The sequence below is a fragment of the Haematobia irritans genome, chromosome 1, assembly GCF_050003625.1.
Source record: "Haematobia irritans isolate KBUSLIRL chromosome 1, ASM5000362v1, whole genome shotgun sequence".
Lineage (NCBI taxonomy): Eukaryota > Metazoa > Arthropoda > Insecta > Diptera > Muscidae > Haematobia > Haematobia irritans.
In genome coordinates this window covers 229,533,405-229,547,289 of record NC_134397.1, presented here as the reverse complement: position 1 = coordinate 229,547,289, position 13,885 = coordinate 229,533,405, and the positions used below count along the sequence as shown (strand labels likewise).

Here is a 13,885-nt window from a genome sequence, read left to right as displayed (position 1 = left end):
GGCGATATTGCAAAAACTATAGTCATTACTATTGTAACAGCTTGGCTGATAAGTTCCCGGTCTAACAAAGAAAAACAATTTTTTTTGTCAAAATTCGTTTTTATTGTTCAACATATTTCCCTTCAAGAGCGATACAACGATTATAACGATCTTCCAATTTTTTTATACCATTTTGGTAGTACTCCTTCGGTTTTGCCTCAAAATAGGCCTCAGTTACGGCGATCACCTCTTCATTGCAGCCAAATTTTTTCCCTTCAAGCATCATTTTGAGGTCTGAGAACAAGAAAAAGTCACTGGGGCCAGATCTGGAGAATACGGTGGGTGGAGAAGTAATTCGAAGCCCAATTTATGAATGACTTGTGGCACGGTGTGTTGTCTTGGTGGAACATTCGATTTCGACCTTAAAACGTTCCAATAATGCCATATAATAGTCACTGTCGATGGTTTTTCCCTTCTCAAGATAATCGATAAAAATTATTCCATGCGCATCCCCAAAAACAGAGGCCATTACTTTGCCAGCGAATCTTGAGTCTTTCCACGCTTCGGAGACGGTTCACCGGTCGCTGTCCACTCAGCCGACTGTCCATTGGATTCAGGAGTGTAGTGATGGAGCCTTGTTTCATCCATTGTAACATATCGCCGGAAAAACTCGGGTGTATTACGAGTTAACAGCTGCAAACTCCGCTCAGAATCATCAACACGTTGTTGTTTTTGGTCAAATGTGAGCTCGCGCGGCATCCATTTTGCACAGAGCTTCCGCATATCCAAATATTGATGAATGATATGACCAACACGTTCCTTTGATATCTTTAATACCTCTGCTATCTCGATCAACTTCATTTTACGGTCATTCAAAATCATTTTATGGATTTTTTTGATGTTTTCGAGGTGGCTACCGACGGGCGTCCACTGCGTTCACCGTCCTCCGTGCTCATTTAACCACGCTTGAATTTTGCATACCAATCAATTGTTGTTGATTTCCCTGGGGGAGAGTCCGGGAACTCATTATCAAGCCAAGTTTTTGCCTTCACCGTATTCTTTCCCTTCAGAAAACAGATTTTATCAAAACACGAAATTCCTTTTTTCCATTTTTTTCACAATAACAAAAGTTGCTTCACAAAAGACGCTCTATCTCACAAACTAATTGACTTACAGACGTCAAATTTTGACACGAATCATTTGAAGGTTGGTACTATATAAAAACAAGTAAGGAAAGTCTAAAGTCGGGCGGGGCCGACTATATTATACCCTTCACCACTTTGTAAGTCCACATTTTTAATACCATATCAAAATTGATAAGGAAAATGTAGGTATTTCGGCCAGTTTTGCCTAAATAGAAAAAACATATATATGGAATCTATATCGAAATCTGAACTGAATGCAATCAAATTTCACATGAATAGTTACTATGTCTACTCCCTGTGCAAATATTCACGTAAATCGGATAACAAATTTGACCTATGTGGTCATATGACGGAAAATCGGGCGAAAGATATATGGGAGCTATATCAAAATCTGAACCGATTTCAACCAAAATAAACACGCATATGCAGAACCTGAATTCTACTGCCTGTGCAAAGTTTCAAGTTCAATTCTACTTCCTCTGCAAAATTTCACGTAAATCAGAGTAGCCCTTTTGCCTCTGTGGGCATATTAGTCCAAATCGGGCGAATGATATATATGGGAGCTATATCTAAATCTGAACCGAGTTCAACTAAATTTTGCACAATTAAAGATACTATAAAACGTACTCCTTGTGCAAAATTTGAAGCAAATCAGGGCAAAACTCTGGCTTTTGGGGCCAAATAAGTCCAAATCTGTCGAAAGATATATGTGGGAGCTATATCTAAATCTGAACCGATTTGAACTAAATTTGGCACAATTAACGATACTATTAAATGTACTCCTTGTACAAAATTTTAATCAAATCAGGGCAAAACTCTGGCTTTTGAAGCCATATAAGTCAAAATCTGACGGAAGATATATAGGGGAACTATATATAAATCTGAACCGATTTCAACAAAATTTGGCACAATTAACGATACTATTAAACGTACTCGTTGTGCAAAATTTGAAGCAAATCAGGGCAAAACTTTCGCTTTTGGGGCCATATAAGTCCAAATCGGACGAAATATGTAAATGGGAGCTATATATAAATCTGAACTGATATTTGGGGGACTGACAAAACATTCAGATGTACAAAATTTGAAGAACATCGGTTCATAAATAAGTGAATTATGATCAAATCGGTGATAACTATATATGGCAGCTATATCTAAATCTGAAACGATTTTTTCCAGACGAACAGACGGACGGACACAAAGACAGACAGACATCGCCAAATCGACTCAGAAGTTAATTCCAAGCCGATCGGTATACTAAAAGATGGGTCTATGACAATTATTTCTTGGCGTTACATACAAATGCACAAACTTATTATACTCTGTACAACAGTAGTGGTGAAGGGTATAATAATATGCATTTAATACTAGCGACGCCATCTATGTGTCAGACCGGGGACTTATCAGCCAACCTGTTAATATGCGGGAGAATCAAACTAGTCCCAATCTTCTTCCTTACACCAAATGGTATAGCGGACGATGTGTTATATACCCTTCGCAGAATGTTAGTGACATTTGATATAACCTTTGCACAAATAAGTTTGACAAACATACTTTTTTCTGTTGGTTAAGCTACTCTTGTAGTTTTGTCAACGCATGATTTTAAGCTGAAACCAAATTAATAATAATAATGATTGAAGGAGAAACCAACAATAACAAAAACAAAATATTTTTTTGTAGTAAAATTGTTTATTTAAAAAGTTTATATACAATGGTTGTTGCATAAATACTTCACATTTATTTTTAGTCTTACACCCATTTTCATGAAACTCCATTAGATCAAGTTTAACTATCCAACTTTTAAACCATACAAAGGGTTTATACGAAATCCAACTCACATACTCACACAGACCAGTTAGGAAATTAGGTGTGGAAAAATATTCAGTTAAAATTAACGAGCAACGAAAATATATTAAATTTCCTTCTTACTAACTGACAGTTAAAGCCTAATGGAGCTACATGAAAATGGTCATAAGAATCGCACTAATACGTCCAATAGGGTTTGAAATCTACTTTGGTGCGAGCGGAATTTTCGGCAATCCATATGGTTCCATTTTCTTCGTTTTCGATGATTTCAACTAAAAGTTCACCAGCCTTGCTTGCCGATTGCGGTGGCATAGCACGCATTTGAGGGGCCATTGGTAAAGAATAATCAAATGTTTCACTTAGATTTGAATTGGCCGTCAGAGGAGTGTGGGTGAGGCCGGGACATAATCCTAAAATAGTTACACCAGTACGTTCATAATAAACAGGGTCCTAGAAGAACAAGAATTATGAGAATAAATTTGTTTATATATTACAAATAAAACTATTGACTATTAGGTCGGGAGAAGTGTGACATAATCTTTCGATATATCAACGGAAATTCAAATTTAATTCACTCTTATCCTGTTCGGTCCCTGAGATATATTCTTCACTTTGTATACTTACAGCCAATGACCGTGTAAATCCGATAACTCCAAATTTCGAAGCCGAGTAAATACAAGTAGAACCCATAGGTTCTAGACCAGCGACTGAGGATATATTCAAAATTACACCACCACGACCTTTAGCTGCCTTATCCATGTAGGGTAGAGCTTCTAGAGTGGTATTTATTAAGCCAATCAAGTTGACATTGATTGTTAGCTCCACATTACGTTCTTTAAGTATACCAGCACCATTCACTAGGACGTCAATATATTTTATAGCCTTTACTATTTGATCAAAGGCATTTTTAATGGATGTTTTATTGGTGATATCACATTTAATAAATTTCACGTTAGTAGTTTTATTGAGTAATTGAATTGCTTTCAATTTATCAGGACATTCAGTAACATCCAGAATCATTAAATTCTAAAAAAATCGCAGAGACAAATGACAAGGCCAAGATTATAAAATAAAAACCTATCACTGTGACAGTTGCAAAAAAAAACCTACCGCCAAATTTTTCGACATTAAACATTTACAGGATTCAAAACCAATTCCTCCGAAACCAACAAAAACCACATTTTTGTTTTTCAAATCCATTTTAATAATTTTTATTTTAATAAAATTAACTTTTTCTATGTTGCACTCAAAAAAGCCAAGTCAAACTTAATAAATTATTAGAAATTCTATCATATTTATAGTAGCTACTACAATTATGTGCAATAGTCTTTAACACTAGTCAACAAAAAATTTTATTAATATTGAATTTATATAAAAGTTTACCTTAATTACAATTTATATAAAAGTTTAATTGAATTAAAAAAATCAATATTTTTTGAAATTTTTTAATTAAAAAATCGTCTTCTACCAAAGTAGTATAGTATAAACCCGAAAACTTTAAAACCTATAAATTATGTGTGTCATGCACAGTGCACTGGTGAATTAGCCATACATCCACCTTTAGAAAAATAACATTTTCAGTATAGAATTTCATAAAGAAGTATACGAAATTTCGTTTGGGAAAGGATGCCCTTAAGCCGTATTAAATTTTTACGTTATTATTAAAAAAAATATGTAAAAAAAATGCTCACATCGCACTGAAAGGGCGGCATTATTATTACTTTTCGAAAATCACTTTATTGTTTTTCAAAATATATTAAATATTTTAATGGATACACACTAGAGGTGTGCACGTGACACGAAATTTTTGTGACGAACGCGTGAGTCGTGATTCACACTGATGGCAACGGCATGAGTGTGCGTGATTAACAAACCAAATGTCGTGCGAGAGTCATGAAAATAATTTTTTCGCGAGTGTGCATGAGTAACAAATTTCGGAAAAATGCACTCACGACATAAAACGCTATGAAAAGTTTTTTTGAAAACGAAAATAAAGCAAAAGGCTCTGCCGAAGAAAATTAGTAATAACAAGTATATACGGCCGTAAGTTCGGCCAGGCCGAAGCTTATGTACCCTCCACAATGGATTGCGTTGAAACTTCTACTGAAAACTGTCATCCACAATCGAATTACTTGGGTTGCGGTAACACTTGCCGATGGCAAGGTATCTTAAAACTTCCTAACACCGTCTTCTAAATTACAAGGTAGTCCATACGTAGTATATATTAAACTAAAACAGGCCGATTAAATACGTACATAATTAAGTTTAAAATTTCTATTTTGACAAAATAAAATTTTGACAACATTTTCGATAGAAGTAAAATTTTGAAAAATTTTCTATAGAAATAAAATTTGGAAAAAATTTTCTATAGAAATAAAATTTTGACAAAAAAAAAATAACATTTTGACAATGTTTCCCATAAAAATAAAATTTTGGTAGATTATTTTTGGCTCGAGTGGCAACCATGAATATGAACCGATATGGACCAATTTTTGTGTGATTGGGGATCGGCTATATATAACAATAGACCGATATGGACCAATTTTGGCATGGATATTAACGGCATTATACTAACACCACGTTGCAAATTTCAACCGGATCGGATGAATTTTGATCCTCCAAGAGGCTCCGGAGATCAAATCTGGGGAACGGTTTATATGGGGGCTGTATATAATTATGGACCAATATGGACCAATTCTTGCGTGTTTGTTAGAGACTACATTCTAACACCATGTTCCAAATTTCAACCGGATCGGATGAATTTTGCTCCTCCTAGAGGCTCCGGGGGACAAATCTGGGATTCAATTTATAACGGGGCTATATATAATTATGGACCGATGTGGACCAATTTTTGCATGGTCATTAGAGAACATATACCAATACCATGTACCAAATATCAGCCGGATCGGATGAAATTTGCTTCTCTTAGAGGCTCCGCAAGCCAAATCGGGGGATCGGTTTATATGGGGGCTATATATAATTATGGACCGATGTGGACCAATTTTTTCATGGTTGTTAGAGACCATATACTAACACCATGTACCAAATTTCAGCCGGATTGGATGAAATTTGGTTCTCTTAGAGGCTCCGCAAGCCAAATCGGGGGATCGGTTTATATGGGGGCTATATGTAATTACGGACCGATATGGACCAATTTTTGCATGGTCATTAGAGAACATATACCAATACCATGTACCAAATTTCAGCCGGATCGGATGAAATTTGCTTCTCTAAGAGGCTCCGCAAGCCAAATCGGGGGATCGGTTTATATGGGGGCTATATATAATTATGGACCGATGTGGACCAATTTTTGCATGGTTGGTAGAGACCATATACTAACACCATGTACCAAATTTCAGCCGGATTGGATGAAATTTTGTTCTCTTAGAGACCCCGCAATCCAAATCGGGGGATCGGTTTATATGGGGGCTATATGTAATTATGGACCGATATGGACCAATTTTTGCATGGTTGTTAGAGACCATATACTAACACCACGTACCAAATTTCAGCCGGATCGGATGAAATTTGCTTCTCTTAGAGCGATCGCAAGCCAAATTTGGGGGCCCGTTTATATGGGGGCTATACGTAAAAGTGGACCGATATGGCCCATTTGCAATACCATCCGACCTACATCAATAACAACTACTTGTGCCAAGTTTCAAGTCGATAGCTTATTTCGTTCGGAAGTTAGCGTGATTTTCAACAGACGGACGGACATGCTCTGATCGACTTAGGAAATATATACTTTATGGGGTCTTAGAGCAATATTTCGATGTGTTACAAACGGAATGACAAAGTTAATATACCCCCATCCTATGGTGGAGGGTATAAAAAAATTACTACTATGTAATTTAATTAAAAATAAATAATTAGATCAATTAATTTCGTTATTGAATCAGATTTTTTTGTGTGCATATCTGTGGTTGAAAAAATTTGGAATAAAAATTAATTTAATTAGTTAGCTTCGATACAAAATAAATTGTTTTTACTTTCAATCACCAAAACATCTTTAGAGTTTAATATTTTTGATTTAGTTTTAACCTAGGTTGCAGTGTTTACATATCCAAAACAATTCTTTCGAGCTTGCAATTTTTTCGAAGGTTAAATATATGTATGTTAAGACTGTTTATACAGCAAAAAACATCACAAAATTTTTTTCAATTAACATATTAATAGAAGTTTAAAAATAATTAATAAAAACTACAGAAATTTTCGTTTCGTTATGTTTTTAAACTGATAACCAATATATTCAGTAAACATTTGGTAAACTAGTGTCGTTAAACATCACCGAAAAATTCGATGCATTTCACGTCGCAAGCATATTTAGCCAATTCATAACAGAGTTCTCGGTCTACAGTAGTGGTCATACAAATATGAATAAAGAACAGAAGTTTGTTTGTTTTTTTTTTTTTTTTTTTTGACAAAAAAAAAAGATAAATAAATACATAGTTTTTCAGCTTTAAAGTAGGGAGACAAAGTAGATTGATTTTACACCCTCAAAAAAAAAAAACTGTTACATATACCCCAAACACATTTTGCTTCAAGCATATATATTTTCAGTATTGGTCCAGTTTTACCATAGGCATACCTTAGGTATACCAAGCATACACTGGTAGAAAAAATTTTAATGAAATTTTCTTTGTGTAAGGCACCAATTGGTTACGTCCATTCGTTTACTTGCAGCATACTCTCTAGGTCTTTCTTTCTAAACATATATATGTTTATAGGCTATTTCTAAATTAATATATGTTTGCATTCAAACATATTATGTTATATACCAAACATAATATGTTCTAACATATTAAGATATATGTCCCAAACATGTTATGCTAGTTTATGAACATTATATGCTTGCACTTAAAAATAATGTGTTAAAAACACACATATAAAAACCCAAACATATGAAAAACAGTCTTTTTCGTCCGTGTACATTGCCAAATTTGTAATTGATTGAAAATTAGTTTTTTTTACAAACGTTTGACTGTGCGGACAATTATACGCATTAATCAATAAGCTTGTCATATATCGTATTAGTCTAATTACCAAAAATGTTCATATTCATATATTATATATTCCTTACGTTTCCTATCAAATGTTGTTAATTATTCAGCCAAATAAAGTTAATTGGCTAAAACAAATTATTTAGGTTATTTATCGCATCCGTTTGCAATTAGTATGGCAAAAACTCTTATTGGCCTAAAAACATAAAAGTATCAATTAAAGTATGGTAAACAAATGAGTGGGACTAATGCCTAAATTTATTTGGTAATTAAGGATTAGCATTCGACAAAAATTGATTACGAAATGATTAAATACAAAACTAAAAAAAAGAAAAAAAAAAGAAATGTCAAAAATGCTTTTAAGTATCTAAAATAATTACTCTAATTTCATAGCTATTGAATATATTTTGGGTTAAAAAAAACATTTAAAATAGGATGTTTTTTATATATATAAACATTCTTACAATTTAATATTTAACCCTTTCACTACCCTTTTTTGGTTACCAATTCGCAAAACAAATTATATTCATCCCCGAGCAAATTCAAACCGCAAGGAGTTATAATTAGCGATTTAATTCATAATTTGCATTTTTGAACTCGTAACAGGTTGGCTGATAAGTTCCCGGTCTAACAAAGAAAAACACATTTTTTGTCAAAATTCGTTTTTATTATTCAACATAGTTCCCTTCCAGAGCGATACAACGATTATAACGACCTTCCAATTTTTTGATACCATTTTGGTAGTACTTTTTCGGTTTTGCCTCAAAATAGGCCTCAGTTTTGGCGATCACCTCTTTATTGCAGCCAAATTTTTTCCCTGCGAGCATCGTTTTGAGGTCTGAGAACAAGAAAAAGTCGCTGGGAGCCAGATCTGGGGAATCAATGGGAATCAATTCGAAGCCCTATTCATGAATTTTTGCCATCGTTCTCAATGACTTGTGGCACGATGCGTTGTCTTGGTGGAACAACACTTTTTTCTTCTTCATATGGGGCCATTTTGCTGCGCTTTCGACCTTCAAACGCTCCAATGATGCCATATAATAGTCACTGTTGGTGGTTATTCCCTTCTCAAGATAATCGATAAAAATTATTCCATGCGCATCCCAAAAAACAGAGACCATTACTTTGCCCGCGGACTTTTGAGTCTTTCCACCCTTCGGAGACGGTTCACCGGTTGCTGTCCACTCAGCCGACTGTCGATTGGACTCAGGAGTGTAGTGATAGAGCCATGTTTCATTCATTGTCACATATCGACGGAAAAACTCGGGTGTATTACGTGTTAACAGCTCCAAACACCGCTCAGAATCATCGTTGTTGTTTTTTGGGTCAAATATGAGCTCGCGCGGCACCCATTTTGCACAGAGCTTCCGCATATCCAAATATTGATGAATGATATGACCAACACGTTCCTTTGATATCTTTAAGGCCTCTACTATCTCGATCAACTTCATTTTACGGTCATTCAAAATCACTTTGTGGATTTTTTTGATGTTTTCGTCGGTAACCACCTCTTTCGGGCGTCCACTGCGTTCACCGTCCTCCGTGCTCATTTCACCACGCTTGAATTTTGCTTACCAATCAATTATTGTTGATTTCCCTGGGACAGAGTCCGGAAACTCATTATCAAGGCAAGTTTTTGCTTCCACCGTATTTTTTCCCTTCAGAAAACCGTATTTTATCAAAACACGAAATTCCTCTTTTTCCATTTTTGTTCACAATAACAAAAGTTGCTTCACAAAAGTACTATATAAAAATAATATGCATTTAATACTAGCGACGCCATCTATGTGTCAGACCGGGGACTTATCAGCCAACCTGTTAATGCTGGTGACATTTCTGAGTGCCTTTCGGACTCGGCTATAAAACGGAGGTCCCTTGTCATTGAGCTTTATATGGAATCGGGCAGCACTCTAGAGAATTTCACCGCCTGTGGTACTACAATGGGCTGAATAGTCTATGGACGTTTTCGTATCGAAAAAAATATGTTGCCTTGGTGCTTCACAAAAGTACTATATAAAAATAATATGCATTTAATACTAGCGACGCCATCTATGTGTCAGACCGGGGACTTATCAGCCAACCTGTTAATGCTGGTGACATTTCTGAGTGCCTTTCGGACTCGGCTATAAAACGGAGGTCCCTTGTCATTGAGCTTTATATGGAATCGGGCAGCACTCTAGAGAATTTCACCGCCTGTGGTACTACAATGGGCTGAATAGTCTATGGACGTTTTCGTATCGAAAAAAATATGTTGCCTTGGTGTTACACTTTTTTGACCACAAGATAGTGACATTCCATAGTTATTGTTAATTCATAATATTGTCTATTACAGTGTCTTTTATATTTTGCAATAACTTTCGAGAATGTTGCACCCCTTTTCCCCATTCGAAGTCGCCATAAGTAAGTCTAAAACTAATGGGCTGTCACCTAAAATAATCTAACCTAACCAAACCAAACCTTATAAACCGAGTCTTTATACCCTTCACCACTACTGTGGTGCATGGTATAATAAGTTTGTGCATTTGTATGTAACGCCAAGAAATAGTGGTCATAGACCCATCTTTTAGTATACCGATCGGCTTAGAATTAAATTCTGAGTCGATTTAGCGATGTCCGTCTGTCTGTCCGTCCGTCTGTCAGTATATGTAATTTTGTGCACAAAGTACAGCTCGTAATTTAAGTCCGATCGTCCTCAAATTCGGCATAGGGCCGTTTCTTGGGACAGAGACAATCGCTATTGGTTTGGGAAAAAATCGGTTCAGATTTAGATATAGCTGCCATATATATTTATCCCCGATGTGGTCATAGTTAGCGTGTTTATCAACCGATTTTCTTGAAATACCGTACATCCAAATATTTTATGAATTTCGAAAATCTTGCAAAATATCAGCCGAATCGGTTCAGATTGAGATATAGCTCCCATATATATCTTTCGTCCGATTTAGACTCATATGACCACAGATGCCAAAGTTTACGACCGATCTTCGTGAAATTTTGCACAGAGGGTAGAATTGACATTCTACCAACGCTTGTTAAATTTGATTGAAATCGGTTCAAATTTAGATATGGCTCCCATATATATCTCCCATCCGATTTGCACTCATATGACCAGTGGGGCCAAAGTTATACTCCCATTTACGTGAAATTTCGCATAGATAGCAGAATTATTATTCTAACTATGCATGTCAAATTTAGTCAAAATCGGTTCAGATTGTTCCCATATATACGTACACCAGAGTTGGGGAAATATTGTAGACTGTTTCGTATTTTAGACCCATTTTCAATGGGATTTTCCTCCAATTGACTTGATAGTTTCCACAGAGAATACAAATATGGCCAAAATTCTCACACTTTACACAAAATTCTGTGATGATTTCCCCATATCTTAGCCATATCCTACACACTGCAATGCCAAAATTTCCACAGAACGGATGAGTTTTAAATAAGGCTCCAAGTCGCCCGACTAGACCAAACAATATATCACAACCCACACTTGACCACATATCTTGGCGAGATCTAACCAATATCCTTGTAAAATCGCCACTGCTGAGTAGTCTCTATTTGTCCTATATCTCGATTACATATGTATCGCCTGAAAAATCATAAATCTCTTTTGTACAATTGCATTAAAATTTCTCTCGCTTCATATTTCCCATATTTTTTACTAACATTGTGTTTCATCCTAGGGCATTAGCCGATTTAAATTTTAATTCTAGAGTTTTTGTAGAAGTACAAAAAATTGTTTCCATTAAAAGTATTTGTATCTGGAAATGCAAACCTTTATATAGCTCCCAGCAAATTTTAAGTAGTTGAGATGGTAACACAAATGTGTCTACATAGTGGTGAAGGGTATAATATAGTCGGCTCCGCCCGACTTTACACTTTACTTACTTGTTTTGAACTGCATTCATTTGTTGTATGTTGCATTCACTCACTCGTACTAAAATGGAACCATATTGGATATTGTCCACAGAAATAAATCTCGAACCCCGGCCAAAGGCTGGCAATTTGAATCGCATTGCAATCCCGTTAGCCCATTCCAACCCCTTCAGCCTTCAACCCCGGCCGAAGGTCCTCCAATTGCACCATTTTGGAATGACGTTAACCCACTTTGGACTCTGTTCATATACGATCTTAAAGCCCAGCCGCAGGCCGGCCATTCATATCACTTGGCAATCACGTTAGCTTACTTTAAAACTAGTAATAAGACACTCTTCACCCTGAGGAGGAACAGCATCACCTCAAAAATGTGTCAAGAGCCTGTTTGTCTCAACCACCAACCGAGAAAACAAAATTTTTACGACAAACATGTTACATGGTCACCATCCAAATATAACATTTTGCTCTTAAAACATTTTTGAGGTGATCATCTTCCTCCTCTGTGTGTTAAGTTCGCCTTAAGCCAATTTTGGATATATCTAAGGAAATCACTTTCTGGCTCTAACAATCGTCTTTATCATCATATCAGGAAATACTGCCCCCGTTGTGTTGCCAAATCAGTATTGTTTAATTCATGCGCTGAATATCATCAAATTATTTTACTCTTCAACTATGATCACGACAATCATGTTTCGCCTGTTTAGTTTTTTTTCAGATAAAGATAGTAAATCAAAATTTTAAAATAGGAACCGTCAAAACAGCAATTGTATTTATATCGAAAATCTCAAATGTTGTTTTAATTAGTTGACCTTTAATTAGTTGACTAAGCAAATATAATTAAATCTCAAATTTCAATACATTTAATTATGATTACATTACTTTCTCCTAAAATTATAATGAATATTCTTGTAACTATAAGAGTGTTAAACAATGTTATCATCAACACCAACTTTGATTTATTATTTTACCTAAAATTACTTTGCACTTAGTATTGTTATGATTTACTACAATTGGCCATCTATTGATATTCTTCATCTCGCCAATTTCTTTTATATGAAACCGCAAATTGTCCATTTTGTAGACCCATAATTTGTTTACTAAGGCATCTGCGGGTGGTAATGAAGCCATCATTTGTCCATATACGTGCCAAAAAATTTCTTGTTTTATGTTAATCATAAAATATAAATGAATGAGTGCGGTTAGAAGAACACCCTATGAATAGACTCCGAAAATCATTAAAGCTCTTGTAAAAGAACAATGAGTAAGGCAACTGACCTATATTTTTGTTTACTTTGTCTTAATTTGTGAATTATTATGTGTTTATTTAAAAGTCTGGTGATTTGAAAATAATTGTTCAGTGCCCTATATGAGTATACCAAAAATGTGGAACATTTCATTCATATATTTATCTGGCTATTGTTAATGTTAAGTGACCACATAAAGTGGGCGTGTAATTAACAGTTGAGGTGTTAAGAAATGTTGCCAAAAGCAAATTTACATTTCCTCAACCCTTCAATTGAATGGACTAAAAATTGCATGGTCTGTTGGAAACACGAGCCATATTGAACTTTCTAAGATGGATGACTATTTAGATTAATAGAATAGATTAAAATTTGTTTCTTCGATATGATCGGTTTCCGAAGTTCGATCTCAAAAATTTAAGAATAATATTGAAAAACTTCACACAAAAAAAGGAGTAGTTAAATTAACCCTCTGTAGCTGAGTTGGTCTATGTATTTGACGTGGGGTCCAGCAGACCTCATTTCTAAACTGACGTTAACATTTCTGATCAAAAAGTTTTTGGCCATATTCTCCATAAAACATATGGTTATTAAACAAACAAATCTAACAAATTTTATATAAAAGACGTATTTATGAGTGGTGTGGTGGTACTGTAGGAAGATACGCACGAAAATTTATTTTACGGTGTCTGTTAGACTACGGCGTCAGCTACAGAGGATCAATGCAAAATTACTTATTTTTATTGTAAAAAAAAATTATATTTTTTTTATTTAAGTTTTACTGTTTTTCGAAAATTTCCACATCCTCAAAAATGCCTTGGAGGCGCTTAGGTAA

At 35.1% G+C, this 13,885-nt stretch overlaps 2 protein-coding genes across 5 annotated transcripts in view; both read right to left on the bottom strand.

Moving 5' to 3' along the window:
* Positions 1-13,885, bottom strand: part of Atg16 (Autophagy-related 16) — a 553,304-nt gene that overhangs the window by 59,014 nt on the left and 480,405 nt on the right. The gene's annotated exons all lie outside the window — the stretch shown is intronic.
* On the bottom strand, positions 2,791-4,157 carry LOC142219524 (alcohol dehydrogenase 2-like). The gene is made up of 3 exons (XM_075288473.1): positions 4,038-4,157; positions 3,552-3,953; positions 2,791-3,377 (listed from the first exon to the last, which is right to left on the bottom strand). Exons 1-3 carry the CDS (start codon positions 4,125-4,127, stop codon positions 3,105-3,107), a joined length of 765 nt encoding a protein of 254 aa, XP_075144588.1. The 5' UTR covers positions 4,128-4,157; the 3' UTR covers positions 2,791-3,104.

Bases quoted from the DNA above. Each gene is read 5' to 3' on its own strand.
- LOC142219524 (XM_075288473.1), bottom strand. From the start codon at position 4,127: ATGGATTTGAAAAACAAAAATGTGGTTTTTGTTGGTTTCGGAGGAATT. The intron at 3,954-4,037 runs GTAGGTTTTTTT...CGATTTTTTTAG, and splicing joins TAATGTCGAAAAATTTGGCG to AATTTAATGATTCTGGATGT. The intron at 3,378-3,551 runs GTAAGTATACAA...TTGTTCTTCTAG, and splicing joins GATTTACACGGTCATTGGCT to GACCCTGTTTATTATGAACG.